Consider the following 17678-nt stretch of genomic DNA (forward strand, 5'->3'; position numbering starts at 1 on the left):
CCTGTATCATTTTGTACATGTAATGTACAATTTGTCGAAGGCAAAACGCATGTAGTTGTAATAGTAATTTGTACATGTACATGTACATTTGTACAGGTGACGTTTCCCTGAAAGCACTCCATAGTGTGATAAAAGTTTCTCTAAAGTATAGCGTAAATAATATTATGACGTAATTTTTTGATAAGAAAATAACTTTTCTTATTTTATTAGATTTTAGAAATAATAAAATTGAAGGAATTTGGCATTAAATTGAAGATTACATAAGCATTTTAAAGTACGTAAAATTGCGTGATTGCGAGGAAGCGGTTATACATGTATGAGCGATTTTGTGTTAGAAATAGGAAACGGTATATGGGTTAAATTGCGAGACTGGGGAAGGGGTTAAGTCATAATCTGAATGAAACAACGAATTGTCATCAGCGTAATTATATAACATGCCTTCTTCAACAAAGCTAAAAATTTCATTAAGAATATATTAAAAAGAAAAGGGCCTATATAATATAGAATTTTGGGGCACACCCTTGAAAATATCTTGAAATGTTCTTAAATTTTCCCTAATTTTACTCATTCTTTTGTAATTGCTTTGTAATTGTTTTTTAAATTGTTTTGTAATTGTTTTTATAAATGGATTTCATTTTTCGTCATTTAAATAAGTGAAAAGTTTTTTTTTTTTTACACTTTACTTGTCTTCTGTCATGAATTTGGAAACAAACAGAGCTGCTATGTTGCCTTGGTCTGCCAGAAAAAGTTTTAACATAAATAGGGATGGAATACATTGTCAAAGAAATTCAATAATTTTGTTTATCATATACTTAGTAGTAAATACACTGATTCTGCACGGTGTGATACGGGTGACGTCACAATACCCCATATCACGGACCGGTCCGAAAAGCCATATCACGTATCGGACCGGCGGGCCGAAAATCCATATCAAACCGGAAGTAACGTTTGTATTAAGTTTAAAAGTTAATTTACTTGATTTTATTTAAATATTCATATAAAATAATTCTTTAATGACATTTGTGGTCTTAATTTTTTTCCAGTTACCTAAAATTGGCTCTATTAAATTTTAAAGAAAATGTCACTAACAAGCACAAACATTCTTCAACGACCATATGTGAACTCGCATATTAAGTATTTTAAATAAATGATAAATAGAATACTACATACTAAAATCCATATCATATGCCACATCAGCCCTCGGGCCCCATATCAGCCCTCGGGCCTTCGGCCCTCGGGCTGATATGGGGCCACTCGGGCTGATATGACATATGATATGGATTTTAGTATGTAATATTCTCTATATATAATGCCCTCTCAAAGGTCTTTGAAATTGCTGCTGAAATGGTATACAGATCTATAGTTACATGTACCTATTTCTAAATCAGTCTTTTTCGTATGGAGTGGTACCTCTGGAAGTTTTTTGGGGAAATTCACATTGTTCGAATGTTTTATTAATGCGCATGATGATTGGTTTTGCTTAGGGATGTCAACGAGTACCCGGTTAACCGGGTACTCGATCGAACGTCCGAGTATCGAATACTAAAATTGGTACTCGGTTACTCGGATGTATATTTTTAAATATTTCTAAGCTTATTTATTAATGCATTAAAACATCGGTTTTAAAACGTAAAATGTTTATTGCACTTGTACATGCAGTAATTAGGGTTTCCTACGTCTCTAGATGACCGTTTTTGCCTGCGGCAGTGTTTATACAGTAGTAATTATCCTTACCAAACACCTGATGTACCTACCTGGCTTTTCTCCCCTCAACTGTCTTCTACCCTTATCTTTAGTTTGCTTTAATTATTTGTTTTCATTGAACATTGCTTAAGGTCCATTATTTTTAAATAAATTAAATAATTTTGTCAATTCTCCACGAAGCCGTAAATTCCCGGGGAAAGAGACAGACGATATTGCACGTGCGATTGTTGATATGGATACGTTTTATAACATGCCAATTATTGCAAATGGTTGAAGGCAAATGCTTTAGAAATCTTATGTCCATCGTTGCTCCAAACTACAACATACTGTATCGTAATTCTATGAAATCTAGGATCAAAAAGTGTACGATGATCGTATAAATCCGCTCTGTTATAGGATAACTTGATCAAGTTTATACCGTACATATGTAGCTCAGACAACTTATCACTTGGACGTCAAACGCACCAAAGAGTTACATTACAATTACGGAACAGATTATTGTTTAAACAAAAACACTCTGAACCATTTATGATTTTATTTGTCGTATTTATCTGATAATTAGATTGAACTTAAAAAAAGTTAGATTAAATTTCATCGGGTACAAAGTGGTCATAATTGTTACAACGCATTTGCAGGTAACCTCCCATCGGTTTTATTTCTACAAGAGTTTATAAAGTTTTACAGTTTTCAATTAACTTGTTCCTATTTATTTACACTTTTACCGAGTACTCGGGTACTCGATCGGAAAAACGTCCGAGTAACCGAGTATTAAAAATTGACCGATTTGACATCCCTAGTTTTGCTATACATATAGTAGGATTTGAGAGTTTAAGCATTTTAACAGAGATGCCATCTTTTCCTGTTGCTTTTTGAACACCAATTCTATTATTTTTCTGTTCAACAAAAGCAGTCTGGATAGGTTTAAATTCCATTTTACATTGTATTTTCTACATGTACATTTTCGGAAATTGCTTTAATGCTTGGATGATTTTCATCAACCAGACAGCTCCCTACCCCTATACCTTTATTAACATTTACAAAGTAGTCATTAGAAATTTATTCTACATCTGTTTGGTTTTTTATAATTTCTCCGTCCATACTAAGAAATTTTTATCTTTAGGTCCACCTACACACCAGGTTACCAGAATATCTCTGAATTCTCAAAGTAACATGTACATATATATTTACCCACGATAATTCTTCAAACTTCATCTTTAAAGTTAATTATAATGTATAGGAAAATTTAATCAATAAATCCGAAATAATTTTTTTAGGAAATGCATATAAAAACACCCGCTTAGCATAAACAAACACATTTTAGATACAAAAATCGTAGTTTTGCAGCCTTTTGAAAAAAAAATCACAATTTTTATACAATTAATATACTTTAATTTCTTCTATTTACTTCGATGATTTAACAATGCATGGTGTATAAAGATTTTCCTATCATTGCAAAGCACTACAAATCACTTCTTATTTCATATCATGTTAATAAACATTTTTATCTATGATTAGATTAAAATGAACCTCAATTTCTTTAAATATTTATTTCCAAAATACTTTCATGAGGCAAAAAAAATACCTACATTTTACAACTTCAAAGAAGCTTGAAGCACATTTAGAGGCATAAAATGAAAATTGTCGCATGGAAAGATATAATTTCCAAGCTTCATTTCTAGACTTTTTGAATTAAATTATAAATTAAAGAGTCATCCTTCCTGAATGAGGATCGGAGTACCTAAATGGTGTACTTTTGTGATCAGATAACAAATCATAATTTAAATCACCAATTAACAAGTAGTTTCAAATTTTATTGATATTTTGTCTTAACTTTTAACAAAGTCATGAGTAAACTCACTGTCGAACATATAGGGTGGTCCATATAGACCTGCTATTAATCATTTTCTATTTCCAATCAAAAGTTCAGCACATAAAATTTAATGTTTTCAAATTCAAGATCACTCCTTCTATCAACGGCTAAATCTGACATACCATCTTTTCTCCAGAAACAGTAATTAACTGCATTAAATTGTACATCTGGGAATAAATCATCCAGTTAAGTTTCAGCAATACATGTAACTAGCATGTCAACAATGTTTTGATCGAGTATACTTTAGATTGAACCAAATTTATAACGTAAGCTATTGATGTTTAGATATGAGCATATGAATCTATTTGGATGTGTTTTCCTTACTTGAGACAGTTCTTCGAAAATGTCAACAGACTGTTGAAAAGCTTTGTCTCCTCTCCGAAGATTGTTTGTGATATTTATTACTTTTCTCACCTTTTCAACACTAATTTCAAAGTACTGATGTATATATAGACGCAAAATGGTTTTTGGCAAAATTTGTCTGCAGATAACTATTGACAAGGTGAGATTGTGAGCTCCATTCCTATAAAATATCAGTTGTAACTGGTGTTAAAATTCCTGGTCTTTAAGACATCGTGATGAATGGTTGTATGAAAAGTTAAAAGCTGTATAGTTTTTATGCAATTGATTTGGATAAAATTTGATGATTTCAAATTGTCTAAATGTTTTTTGGAGTTTTGTCGTGCCCATATTTGATTAACATCATTTAAAAATGTACTACTGAAATTTATCTTCACTTCAGCCGGTAGTATTTAGGTAAGCTAACTGTTATTGAAAAAGCATTGCTTTTGTTAAATTAGGCTTGCTTGTTTTTGTTTACTTAGATTTTTCAGTAATGAAGCGAGTAATTTCAGCTTATTAGTTGCTTCGTATGTCTTTTCTGTGTTTATTGCTTATATCTAGGAGAACTCTTTTTTATTTAAAAAAAAAGAGTGAAAATTCATCACGTTTTATATTAAAGGTAATGCCTGTTTGATAGGTTTTGGATGAAATCAATTCAAATTGCATCTTTAGAAGATTTGTACACAATGTAAAGTTCTGGGCGAAAGGACTCTTGATAGATAGCAGAATTTTGTAAAATGTTAAAATTAATCAAGATTTCATTTTTGTGGGGCTTGTTTTGCAAAAGGAAACAGATGTACGGCAAATCTTTTCTACTTCCATCGAAAGATTCAGCAAAAAGACTTGGAATCAATTTGCTCTAGGTTCATTAAACTTAAATGAGTGTATTTTAAAATATCTCAGTATCACTTTTAAAAAAGGAATTTATAGACAAAAAGTCAAACTGAGATGAAAAGTACGGTAATATTAGTTTAATGGATCGAAGCCGTTTACATCTTTTTGCATATTGAGTATTAGACTTATTATTAGGATTTTGTACAGAGGTGGGGGTCTATTGTTTGACATCTCTTGACAACTTTAACATTTTTTCTTGATAGTCTGTATGAGTAGTATATAATCAAATCTGCAATTGTTTTTAATTATAACGTTTGTGACCCATTATAAAATGATTAACAAAAGGATATAGATATCTTTATAAATTAATTTTCTCAATTGTAATAAAACTCATTTGTGCTTGAACATTGTCCTGATAAACGGTCACCACTACCTACTGTTTACAAAATTTAGTTTACCTTATTTTTGACTTTTAAAACATTTTTACACATTTCCTACGTTATTTACAGTAATATATTTGACCCATTCAGATAAAAACCTTCCTTTTGGTGGAAATATAAGGCTGTAATTGAAAAGAAAATCTTACATTTTTATAGTGAGGGAAAGACGTATCATGTCCATTACTTTTTATGTTTTAACTTCAAAAATAGCTGCAAAATAACCTTACTGATAATTAACGACGTAGATATCATGACTTTTGTGAAGTGTTTAAACAAAAAAAACCCAGAAAATGGACTGAATATTTTCCATGTCTTACAATTAAAAAAAATATGTCTTCGTCTTTAAAATGGAAATGTTGCAACAAAATAGTATTTTTCTTTTTTACAACGCCTACCTCTATCAATCTGTGCAAAACTAAATCAATGTTCCATTTTCCTGGCACGCATTATGGTATTTAAGTTCTAGAATTACATTCTATGGCTTTTTGTGATGTGTGGTACATTAACATGAAATATAAAAACAAGGCTTGTCCCTATGTACTCTGTGGACACAACGAAGGTAAAATCTTATAAATTATATTACAATGCTTCAATAATAATATGTACTAATTCCATGATATATGTTTTATAATTTTTTCAGCAATTTAGAAGATACAGAAAAAAAGCCTATCAAATGGATTTTCTGAATCCCTTAGTTATTTTGCTGATTGGGAATGTGTATGGATTTCACCCACATCATTCAGTGAAAGGTAACTTTAATTCATTTTTGTCAGAAAAATTATATCAATATGTCTTATGCTTACCAAAGAATATAGAGATAAAGGTCAAACAAAGTCAAAGCATAGACTATAACATCTACAAAATTTAAATGTAAACAAGAAGTTATTTCATATGATTTTCATCAAACCCCAATAAGTATGACAATAATTATAATAATGAATAAAATTAAAAAAAAAAGAAAAAAAAGACACAAATCTTTTAAAAAACTTCAATGTAAAAAAGACATCCACTTGAAGGATCTTACTCTAAATGTTATCCTTTTCCAGACCAAATATCTAATTACTTGAAAGCTGCTCCATGGGATCACGTAAAATCATTCGCCAAGATAAAAACTCCGATATCATTGGATATAACATCCAATTATAAACTTCCTGCAGGAACAATTTTGAATGGAATAAATGTAGGTATGTTGAGAATTGGCTATTCAAGTACAAACTTTAGTGTCATTTCTTTGGGTTTTTCCCTGTATTCTTCACATTGATAAAATTCTACAATTTGAGAACTTTTAAGGATATGTATATAGAACTTCATGATAGCATTATGAATAATCTTGTTATAGTAATCTGTCATTAATATTGGAAAACTTAATCTTGTTTTTATATTTTTGATATATTCGATTAGCGCACACCATCTATTCATGATATATTTCTAGTGTCCGGAATTCTTTACACAAGTGCTTTGGAAAATATAGTTCAGTTAGTGATAAGCAGATCTCACATATGTGTAGAATATCGATATGTACTTGCTTCTCTCATACAGGAGCACCAATATAAAAAGAATTCAAAAACAGTTAGAAAAGCACGTGTTAGTAATTGTTTATCATAGAGTGGCTAAACCTGATTGGTTGAGGTATAATTAAAACAATTAAGATTTGCAATTTTTCCGAAAGACGTCGCTACAGCCAGTCCAGGGATATTGAATGAAATATGCCAGGGGTCAAACGGCAACGTTTTGACTCAGGACCCCTGGCTCTCGAGGATGTACAACCGGTAATGGCTTAACGTCTTGGTTGGTCACTGCGTACATACGGGTCATAACATAATGAAAATATGGACTGTACATGTAAAATTTTTATTCGAATATTCATTTAAAATGTAAATATAAGTACTCAGTAACTAATGACATGGTTAAAAGTGCACTGGGAAATAAAATTGGTTGGTACAAGATCAGATTTACTTACATGTAGAAGCCCTTTGATTTGATTACATGACGAACCAAATTCGTATCTCAGAGATCTTTTTCACTTTGTTATTCATTTCTTAAATTGATATTTGAAAATTGAAATTTCAAGGTACTTTTTCAATGATATTAATTAAACTACAATTACAAATTACTGAATAATGTTAGATTACAAATTACTTCCAATTACTTTTTAAAAATGTAAATAATTACATTGAATTACAATTACATTTTACAAGTACCTCATTCCTGGTCCAAAAACCATTAACTGAGAACACACTCAAGTCAAAATTTCAAATCAATTTAACTTTCGAAATAATTTTGATAATAAAAAAATTAACATAGGCTGGAATTGAAGTATTTTGCTAAGTTGAAATCTTTTCTAATGGGACTCTGAAGATACTAAAAATTGAAATTTGACTTACTTTAAAGTCTGTTCTCAGTTTATGTTTTTGGGGCCTCAGGTTCGATGGCATAGAAAACCAAGTCCTTTTCTATCTATAGTTCAATAATAGTTTTTGAGTATTTATCATTGTTCATTTTTTATATTCTAAAGTGACATATGTGTCAAATTCTGTGATGTAATGGTTTCAGTGACCGGGAAAAACTGTGCTGATATTTTGGGCAGGAAACCATCTACCAAAAGTAAGGACGGAATATATACCGTTTATCCTGACAACAAAAATCCAGTCCGGGTTTACTGTGACATGACCACCGATGGAGGGGGCTGGACGGTAATTATACTTAGTAACTTTGCTTACTAGAACATTTCAATAGAGATAAATGTCTGCCATATTATGAGTATATTTATTTTCTTCCCGACAAATGTCAAGATGGTTTTAGAATTAAAAACTTATACAGTCAGATCTTATTAGAGAAAAGGAAATGATGGAAATGTGTTACATGGTGTCATAAGTTTCCTATGTAATTTAGTCAATAAAATAGCCATACAAGTTTAAGTCATTTCGGTACAAAAAAAGTCATAAATACAAGTAGTTAGAAATACTAAAGTTTGTTTGGAAGAAGTCGAGTATTTTCTCTTGAAAATAAAGAATTTTCAAGTTAAGATATTGTCAGAATTATATACAAATACTAGTAAAATGGCCTTTTTAAAAATCATATCATCATCTGGAAAACAGGAAAAATAACATTGAAATCAACAATGGTATTTTCCTATTTTTCAAAATATAACAGATGATAAAAGCTTTTCTTCAAGGTCTGTTAATTTATTTAAAAGCAATATGATTTACAAAATATGACATTGAGTTTATTTAAAAACTAGAGGTACTGTGAGCGATGAGCTCACTAAATGATACCCCCGCCTCCCATATGTTTATAACTGGTGAAAAAGTTAATGTTTTCCTGTGGCCGGGAAACCCAAAATATAAATCGGATCAAAAAGTAAAATAGGAGGTGTACAATGGCAATATGTAATAAAGATTCTGTGAAAGTTGCATCAAATTTCATTCAGTGGTATGAGAGGAGTAAGAGATGGGTACCCCAAAGCGTAACAGACGGACGGACGAACAGACGTACAGACGGACGGAATTAACGATTACTATATACCCTCCCGCTTTTCAAGCGGGGTATAATTAAGGATAATCAAATATCTTTTTTATTGAATAACAGGTTATTCAAAATAGATACGATGGATCAACCAATTTTTATCGCAATTGGAATGAATACAAGAAAGGTTTTGGTAACCTTTATCAGGAATTTTGGCTTGGTAAGTAAAATTTAAATTTTCCTTCGAATAAAAAAAATGAAAGCATTTTTCTTCTCATCTAACAACTTTCGATAAAATAAAAACTTATACTTATGAATGTAAACGTATAGTTTTTTTACAAACAGGAAACGACAATATTCATGCTCTTACTAGAAATGGTGACCAAGAGCTACGAATAGAAATGACAAAATTTTCAGGATCAAAGGTTTACGCAAAGTACTCCCGATTTTCTATCGGTGATGAATCAAAAAAGTACAAACTGTCGATCAGTGGATACAGTGGAACAGCTGGTAATCAGAATTTAAATTTATAAAATCAGTACGCAATATATTTTATTACAATCCAAACAAGATGTATTTGTGAAACACTGATGCCCCCGTATGGCAACATAGCGAAGATTAAACCTTTCTTAAATGCAATTTATTGGTACCCAAAGTAGGGTATTCTCTCTGGACATACAATTGTGAAATAGTAAAGTAGATTATGGTTACAGTTGTTTTTAGATGTATGGAAATCTCTAAGGTCTATGTCAAAAGATTAAGGATATTGGTATCCAATGAAAGGTCTTGCCACAAAGAATGTATATGTGAAGTATAGAAGCCCTTGCGCTAACCCTTCAAAAGTTATGGCCAAGGTTAAGATTTTAAAAAGTAGGTCAAAATCCAAGGTAAAGGCATTGTCACAAGAATTAAATGTGTAAAGTATGAAAGTATTAGCTCTAACCCATTTAAAGTTATGGTCAACGTTTGCTTTTTAAAAGTAGGTCAAACTCTAAGGTCAAAGTCAGCGAGTCAACATTCTTGGTATCCAATGAAAGGTCTTTTCAAAAAAATTACATATGTGAAGTATGATAGCTTTAGCCTTAACCGTTACAAAGTTATGGCCATGGCCAAAGCTTTTAAGGTGCAGAAATTTCAATTTCCAAGGTTAAGATTTAAAGGTCAAAGTTGTTCGTATCCAATGAAAGATTTTTACACAGAAAAACATATTGAAGTATAAAAGTCCTGGTTTCTACTGTTCAAAAGAAATGGCCAAAGTAAGAGTTGGGAATTTTTAATTTGTGTAAAAGTGGGTCAAATTCTAAGGTCAAGATCAAAAAATAAAATTTGATGGTACCCAAAGCAACATCTTGTCACATGGTATATGCATGTCGAATATGAAAGTCATAGCTCCACTAAATGAATAGTTATGGGCAAGGTTAAATGTTTTGCAGACAAAAAGACAGACAGACAGATACAGAGAAAAACAGACAGATCGACAGACGGGCAGGCAAGAAACTCTACACTCCCGAAACTTCATCTTAAAAATAATTAGATCCTGCAACTTGTGAAATATAATTAAGACCAAATAATTGATAAAAAAGTACGGATTTTTTCCCCCGTCAAATGTACTTATATTTCAGAACACTACGAGGGTTGTTAGAAATGTTCGCGGACACATTTAATAACGGAAAATCTATTGTGTACTGTGAAGTATGACCTATGTCTGAATAAATTCCTACATTTTGTTCATTAGTATGTAAAAAATCAGTTCCATTTACTTATATCTTAAAAAATTACATCGATTTTTACTATTAGGTCATGGGATTCACGAAGCAATCACTTGACGTAAGGCGACGTGACAACCAATTTCAACCCGTTAAGCTTTGTCCAGTTCTATAAATCTTTCATTTCTTAAGATTTTTGTTATCTTTTTTCTACTTTAAAATTGAATATCTTTATCAAGACATGTAACTTTTCTACTATAATGTCTTTTGTACGTATTTGGATTGTACTGATTCGGATATTATTGAGATCTTTAAAAAAAGCCTATGCAGTCTGGAATGGAAACTATGCAAAACCAGAAAGGCACAACGTCCAGACGATAAGGGTTATTGAAGTATCAATGGAATTAATTATTCAAAATTTAATTCTTCCATTTTTATGAATAAACATCAATTTGAAAACTTTGTCCTTTGTATGTGTAGGAAATTCCCGGCAGCATCTTAAACATTTTAATCTTTTTTTATTTAGACATTTTCCTGTCTGCACACATAATTTTTACGTAGTGCAGTGCTCCATGACGCTTGATGACGTTCCGATTTTTGGCTGTGTTTTTACGCGTTGTTTATTTTGAAATGGCTGTAAAACAGTCATATACCCTCCAATTTTATTCAAATTTCTCCCAGTTACGTTTCATGAATACTTTAAATAGCGACAGGTAAAATATCATAAAGCTCTTTTCGCTACAATTATAAAATTTTTAATTCTATTAAAGAGTGTTTGTGATGTAAACGTTCCAAAATGTAGCATGCTCCGAGAAGCAAGTTTTATCAAAATAAAAGAGCTGTATATTTTACAATGATCACTGGAGAGCACCAATTTTTTGTATATTTATCGGAAAATAGGTTAAAATTTTATCCGGAAAGTTTTACCGGTTTCGTGGAAAATAGCGCGCTCACAAAAGAACTTGTTCGCGAACTTTTCTAACACCCCTCGTATAATATATCAAAATCTGACATAGAATACGTTGAGATAAAGAAAAAATAAATTATATTGATAAAGACATATAGAGTTTTCCTTGGACTGCACAACTTAAAACTTGGTGTTTTCTTTGTAACTTTGTATTATAATAATTATACTTTTTAGACTCTATCTATGAAAGGACTTGTCACGAACGAAAAATGTCCAATATTGCCAATATTTCTAGTTGTTTAATATTCATAACCTTATATAACTTAAGGTTATGCAGTCTACATAGAGTATTAAAGTTCTAAATTGATGAATTTTTTCATTAACTTAAAGGAGATTATATAATTGGTAGCCACAACTTAAATGGAATGGCCTTCACAACCAAGGACAAGGATAATGATAATAATGGTAGTAATTGTGCATCAAAACATAAGCATGGTGCTTGGTGGTACAACAGCTGTGCTTACTCTGATCTAAATGGACGATACACACACAAACAAATAAGCTCCAAGTTCCATTTACACTGGGGAACATCGCGAGAAAATATGAAAACATCAAGGATGATGATAAGAACAAAATCCTGAATGAATAAAACAGTGATTCCACAGAATAATTTCTTAAGTTTTCTTTTCATCTTATAATTCTCTGATTTCCTACTCCATCTGTGGGATTGAACATTTTCTGAACCACTTAACGAGAATAACTGAATATATGTCAACCCCATTGATATGATAACGATCAGCTTTTAAGCTAAAAATTCCATTAATAAATTCAAATCAGAAGATGGGCAATTACCGACCTCTTTAACATCAGAGGCGCGATCAGGTGCCATGGAGGAGTGAGCATCCCCTGCATATCGGTCACATCCGACGTGAGCATCTTGTCATTATCGGGAAATAAGGGGTAATTTGAAGACAATTCAGTGTGTAAATACTTAGTAATAGTCTAACAAATAATATGAAAAACGTCAGTCAGCATTTGACTTAGTGATAAATTGTATTTGTTGACAAGAACATATCAACTATAGGACTCGCAAAATGATGACTTGAAACGAGACTGCTGATATTCTTGTTTCATCAACTTTCTTGTCAATAATTTACCTCGTTTTAGAAATTGTTCCTACTTAGGTCATGCTCTTGTGTATCGAATCAACTGAGATATATACACTCTATATACAGGTGATGATGATATATTGCTGCATAAGTTTGAATAGTAAAAGTCGTCACGTCTATCATAAAGATTGGTTGTTAGATTACCACTAATGTCCTTTTCAGGTAAAATATCCAAATATGAAATGGATGTATGAAGGATATAGAGATAACGAACAGTATTCAATTTCAAAGTTCATAAAACAATTAATTAAAAAAATAGGAGCAGAGCAAATATGGACATCCAAATCATCAAAAGTTGGATCAGGTGCCATGGAGGAGTGAACATCCCCTGCTAACCGGTCACATCCTTCGAGTGCTCGTTATACCACAGATAAAATTTAAAGAGACTCTCACGAAATCTGTTTTCTTACAAGCATAAACACCATACCCTTCTGTTAATAACAAATAAACATTTGTGCTGCTGCATGATTTTTATCAAGTCTCATTATACCAAGTACGTTAATCAAACTAAAAAAAAATCTTTTTTTTAGATTATCAGTAAGATCGTCAAAGATAGATATAAGGTTACTCATAGACGTTAATTATAATGAAGTTCATGAAAATTAATTAACATACATGTACTTAAGGTTTATAGAGATGACACGATGTTTTAGGATGTATTTGCAAGTACAAAGACACGAACTGTTTATTTTCATAGATTTCAGAGCAAAGTCGAAATACTTCAATTTATAAGGTGAAGAAAAGAAATATTAACATGATTAATAGATGTATATTTCATAGATCAGATTAAAAAAAAATGTTCCTTAAATCTGGAAAACACTGGACCCCTGAAAACACCAGAAGTGGAATCAGCTTTTTTAGGGGGGTGCCTAGTAACCAAAATAAACATCCATCTCTCATTATCAGAAACTGTTACCACAGCAATGCTTTAGAGCGAATTTTTTCCAATATATTTTCCAGTCAGATTGGTGTAACTGAATGAATTTACTCTATTTTCGTTGCAATTTTACCTTGTTTACAAGCAAGTATGTAATGCTACATGTACATGTACAATGATAAAATTTCTGGATATATTTTATTTTCAAAGAATAGAATTTTCTGCGAATCTCAACTCGTGTCGTGATGACTGGATAAAACTGGCACGCAAATGATTCCTTGCTGCTGAATGCCCCTGAGTGCCGAGTATAAAAAGCGTCTCAATATGAGCAGTAAATTATCAATGGGGAAGTTAAATGAACAAATAAAATATTGAGTACATCGCCAATATGACCATTATTTACTAATTAAGGTAGTCCGATCCTCAGGTTTATAAAAATTAGCAGTTAAGTAATCAAAAATGCTCAAAAAGTATTTTTGAATCCACAAAGATATGTAAATTATTCTACAATATTTCTTAAAAGTTAAAGATCAAAGTTAATCATATATTATATAGGGAAAAATGTCAAATCTCCAATAAAGCGAATTAGAATATCAGCAATGCATTTTCTAATCGCAAATTGATCGACAACTATATCTTGGGTTAAAAACGATAGGTATCCAGGCATTCATAGAAACTGTCATGATTTTTATACGTATTTTGGTATTTTTTTCCTTCTATTTCCGTCATGTATTCTATAATATATAGTGTAAAAGGCTCTTGATATCATTGCAAGACAGCACAAAACACTTTTCATGCTAATAAACATTAGTACCTAATGCTAGATTCATGAAAATCTTATTCTCTAAAATTGCATTATTATTTTTTCCTTATATAGGGTACAATTTAAAACTTTTATAAGTTCTTTTCTTAGACTTCCAAAAATCTTTGAATCTAATAAAGATGAATGAAATGAAAATTGTTGCATGAAAAAAATTCATTTTCAGGCTTCAATTTGATGTCTTTTAGTTTAAATAACAATTTTTGGAGTTATCCTTCCTTGCTGAGGATCGGATATCCTTAACAAGCATGTATAATATTTTTTTTACATGTATACCTTCTAATAGTGGAGTGACAAGATCATCAAAAATTTGACTTTAATGTACCACCCTACCCTACGGCTGATTTGTACTTTTTTGGTCAGATATATTATCAAGCAATAATTTTTGACTGGTCGTAGAAAATTCTATGGTCAAAATTTAAAATAAAAGAAGATCAAAGATCAATGAATGAAATCTGACCATAATATTGTATATATAAAGAAAAGTTCAAGGATTTCGTGAAAATAATGTATATTTGTATAGGAATTTTATTTATTCGGTGAATATATTGATTTCATGGAAATGGAACGAAAAGTTGAATAAGAATGCCCGTTTGTCTGTCTGTAAAATGAAAGGTTTGTCTTATAGTATTTTATTCAAACTTAAAAGGTTTTTAAAATGCTAATGCACGTTATTCTTTACGTACAATCACTTAATATTTAGTACACAAAGTAAAGAAAAATAAAAAACAAGAACAACAACACCCATCACCCCTACCCCCCCCCCACTCACCCACCTAAGAAAACGGAATATGAACATTAATTTCGCATTTTTTTTTAAATATTATGTTTTTATTAAGCCTTTTACATCTGATTCATTATTTTATTATAAAGAAATTGTTCGACCCTGTTTTAAAAGCTTTTTAGTAAAAAAAAAAATCTTCTAGAGGTCATCCTTGCTCTACACTGAAGTACGGTATTCCGGTCTCATCCAAAGGACAGACAACATATTATTTAAAGTCTTAATATTATTCATTTCTCTGTCTAAATAGGCCAAATTTTTTTTATCAATGAATGTTGTCTATGATTTGAAAATTTACGTTTAATTTGGCGAACTTTTGAATACGCGTTTACTCATAAATTAAACAGGTCACATTGTAGAGATTTTGGCGTTTTGAAAGATTTTAAACACGTATTGGTGTTAAAATTGCAATTCTTGGATTAGGGGTGAAGAGTTTAAATAATGACGTAATACTTTGCTATAGCTGTAATTTCTATTCATTGGTTTTCATGTACACGTACATGTATATCTTTATCGTTAACTTTTCAAGAATATCTTTTATTTGAAAACTAAAAAAGTAGAAATTTTGTAAAAGAGCTACACTGTAAAGGTAATGATAGCCGATCCTTAAAAAGATAAATCAGGTGGGTAGATAATAATTAGAACAGTGCAAAATGGCAATATTCACATTAAATGCATGTCATGCGTGGCTTTTTTCATCTGCTGACAGAAAACTTTATATTTTTGAATTTTGAAAAAAGGCTGATTGCCTGAATACTCAGTAGTCTTTTTGATTTCATCAGAAGTCAAAAAAATATTATTAATCCCTCGTTGTTTCTGTGGTTGGTTAAAGTTAGTAGTATATAATACTGTTTCTTCTGTCTCCATTGCATATTAGACAATTAATTCTTGAAGCAAAACTGACACCTCTTTCTCAAAAGAAAAAAATATCAAAAAACTTTCTTATGACAGAATAATCTATGAGTTTTCCAGCAAAAGCTTTAGTGGATTGTTTTAAGGTTCCGTTTGATTCATATCTTCTTTACTGGTACGTCGTTTCAAAAGAAAACTTTTAAGTACTGTAAGCAGTGAGCTGACAAAATATGATACCCCCGCTCATAAAGGATCATAGTAACAGAGTTCAATTTTTGGCAGTATGTACATGTAAATGAGGAAATGCGTAAACAAAATATGTATCCCTTAGTTTGAATAATGACAAAAGTCCATGTTTTTGCTGTAGAAAACACTATGTATATTTCCGAAGGAAACATGAAAAAGTTTCTGTAAAGTGATGGACAGTCTTTAAGATGAAATACTTTAATCAGTTTTCTCTTTCTGTTTCATACTTGCGTTAACCTGTATTGCTTATAAAGCAGAAAGGCAATATTCAATCATGCAAGATACCTCGTTCAAACAAGAATGTGAAGGAAAAGTGAAATCTTTGTCCTTTACGTATTTTTTGAATTGAAAAAAAGGAAATGACTTTCAAATGCTAATTAATTTACATTCAAACTGAATATTAGCGTTATCTTATTAATAATAGAAGCCAATTTAATATATTTAACAATATTTTGATCGATTGAGTCCCTGTCATAGACATGATGGGATTCTATAATCCGTTTCCAGTTACACAAAACATTTTAGATCAAGTAGAATACAAGACTTAGTGTGAGGATGTCTTTAAAAAGTGCGGTTTATTTGATCAGAAATCATTGTCTTATGTATCTTTCTAACACTTAAGTAAACATTCGTTAATAATATTGCATGAAATAATTGTACTGAATATATTTTGTTAAAATTAACGCAGTTTCTATAACAAAACATAAGGTTTTTTTTTAAAAAGAAGGGGGGGGGGTATTCCTGATTAATTTTGCATTGTAAATTTAGTTACCTGTAGCTTTCCTTTCACACACAAATTGGTATTTCTTTAAATATCAATAATTAATCTTTGAAAAAGAACATTATCAGCAAGTAAAATAAACGACTTATATACCCCCCCTCTTTTCACTTTAATCGCAAGTTTAAAAAAATTTTGACTTGGGAAAACTCTACGACCGGGCGAAAATATATGAGGAGGAATGTCTCTTTTATAAAATATAACTTTCAGCTGTAGGGTATGCCGGTCCATTAAACTCGAAAACTAAGCATCTTTTTCTAGGATTGTCACTCCACTATAAGAATGAAACAAGAATGCTAATAAATAAATCAATTTCTATATTTTACTACAAAATACTTTTTCATTAACAATGTAGCAAAACATACATATTACATGTATTTAATATCTTAATCTTTTTGTAAAAACATATTGTTCAAGATATATTTTGTTTGTATTTTAAGCAGATTAAATTAGCTTTTTTTCAGGTACTAAAATCAGCGATTTAAAAAAGATTGAAAGAGGTCACAAAAATTCACTTACTTCACAAAGTTCAATGTTCTTATCAATGTTTTCTTTCAAAGACCTTCATTATAAATAATCATATCACTTAGAGTATATACTGTGAATCACCGTCTGTTTAGAATACTGTAGTATGCCAGGGACATCAACGAAAGAGGGAAACATGGAATAATTTGCATATCGGGTTTTAAATACTTATAGTAACTAAACAGTGATTTCTTATGTTTCCATTTCATTGTGAACTAAAATTGTAAATTAAGAATTTTAAAATGAAGACTCATAGATTTTAGTCACTGCCATGTCAAATTCAATAGTCCTCACCCCCTGAAGTCAAACAATATGGCAGTTCCACAAGATTTAAATGCATGCCTATTTAGCCTCCTCAGCGT

The 17678-nt window shown here is 30.9% G+C and overlaps 2 protein-coding genes across 5 annotated transcripts in view; both read left to right on the forward strand.

Moving 5' to 3' along the window:
* Nucleotides 1-17678, forward strand: part of LOC134278088 (uncharacterized) — a 101093-nt gene that overhangs the window by 42514 nt on the left and 40901 nt on the right. The window lies entirely within an intron of this gene.
* On the forward strand, nt 5855-11938 carry LOC134278086 (fibrinogen-like protein A). 2 transcript variants are annotated; one of them, XM_062760405.1, is made up of 6 exons: nt 5855-5939; nt 6237-6374; nt 7744-7883; nt 8779-8875; nt 9001-9165; nt 11659-11938. In XM_062760405.1, exons 1-6 carry the CDS (start codon nt 5864-5866, stop codon nt 11907-11909), a joined length of 867 nt encoding a protein of 288 aa, XP_062616389.1. In that variant the 5' UTR covers nt 5855-5863; the 3' UTR covers nt 11910-11938. The 2 variants fall into 2 exon arrangements, with proteins under 2 accessions (XP_062616389.1, XP_062616390.1); XM_062760406.1 differs by having other exon boundaries at nt 11678-11818.

The sequence above is a fragment of the Saccostrea cucullata genome, unplaced genomic scaffold (genome assembly GCF_032062105.1).
Source record: "Saccostrea cucullata isolate Sc308-1 unplaced genomic scaffold, CSIRO_AGI_Scuc_v1 ctg2355, whole genome shotgun sequence".
In the NCBI taxonomy this organism is placed as follows: Eukaryota; Metazoa; Mollusca; class Bivalvia; order Ostreida; family Ostreidae; genus Saccostrea; species Saccostrea cuccullata.

Bases quoted from the DNA above. Each gene is read 5' to 3' on its own strand.
- LOC134278086 (XM_062760405.1), top strand. From the start codon at position 5,864: ATGGATTTTCTGAATCCCTTAGTTATTTTGCTGATTGGGAATGTGTAT. The intron at 5,940-6,236 runs GTAACTTTAATT...ATCCTTTTCCAG, and splicing joins CCCACATCATTCAGTGAAAG to ACCAAATATCTAATTACTTG. The intron at 6,375-7,743 runs GTATGTTGAGAA...TAATGGTTTCAG, and splicing joins TTTGAATGGAATAAATGTAG to TGACCGGGAAAAACTGTGCT.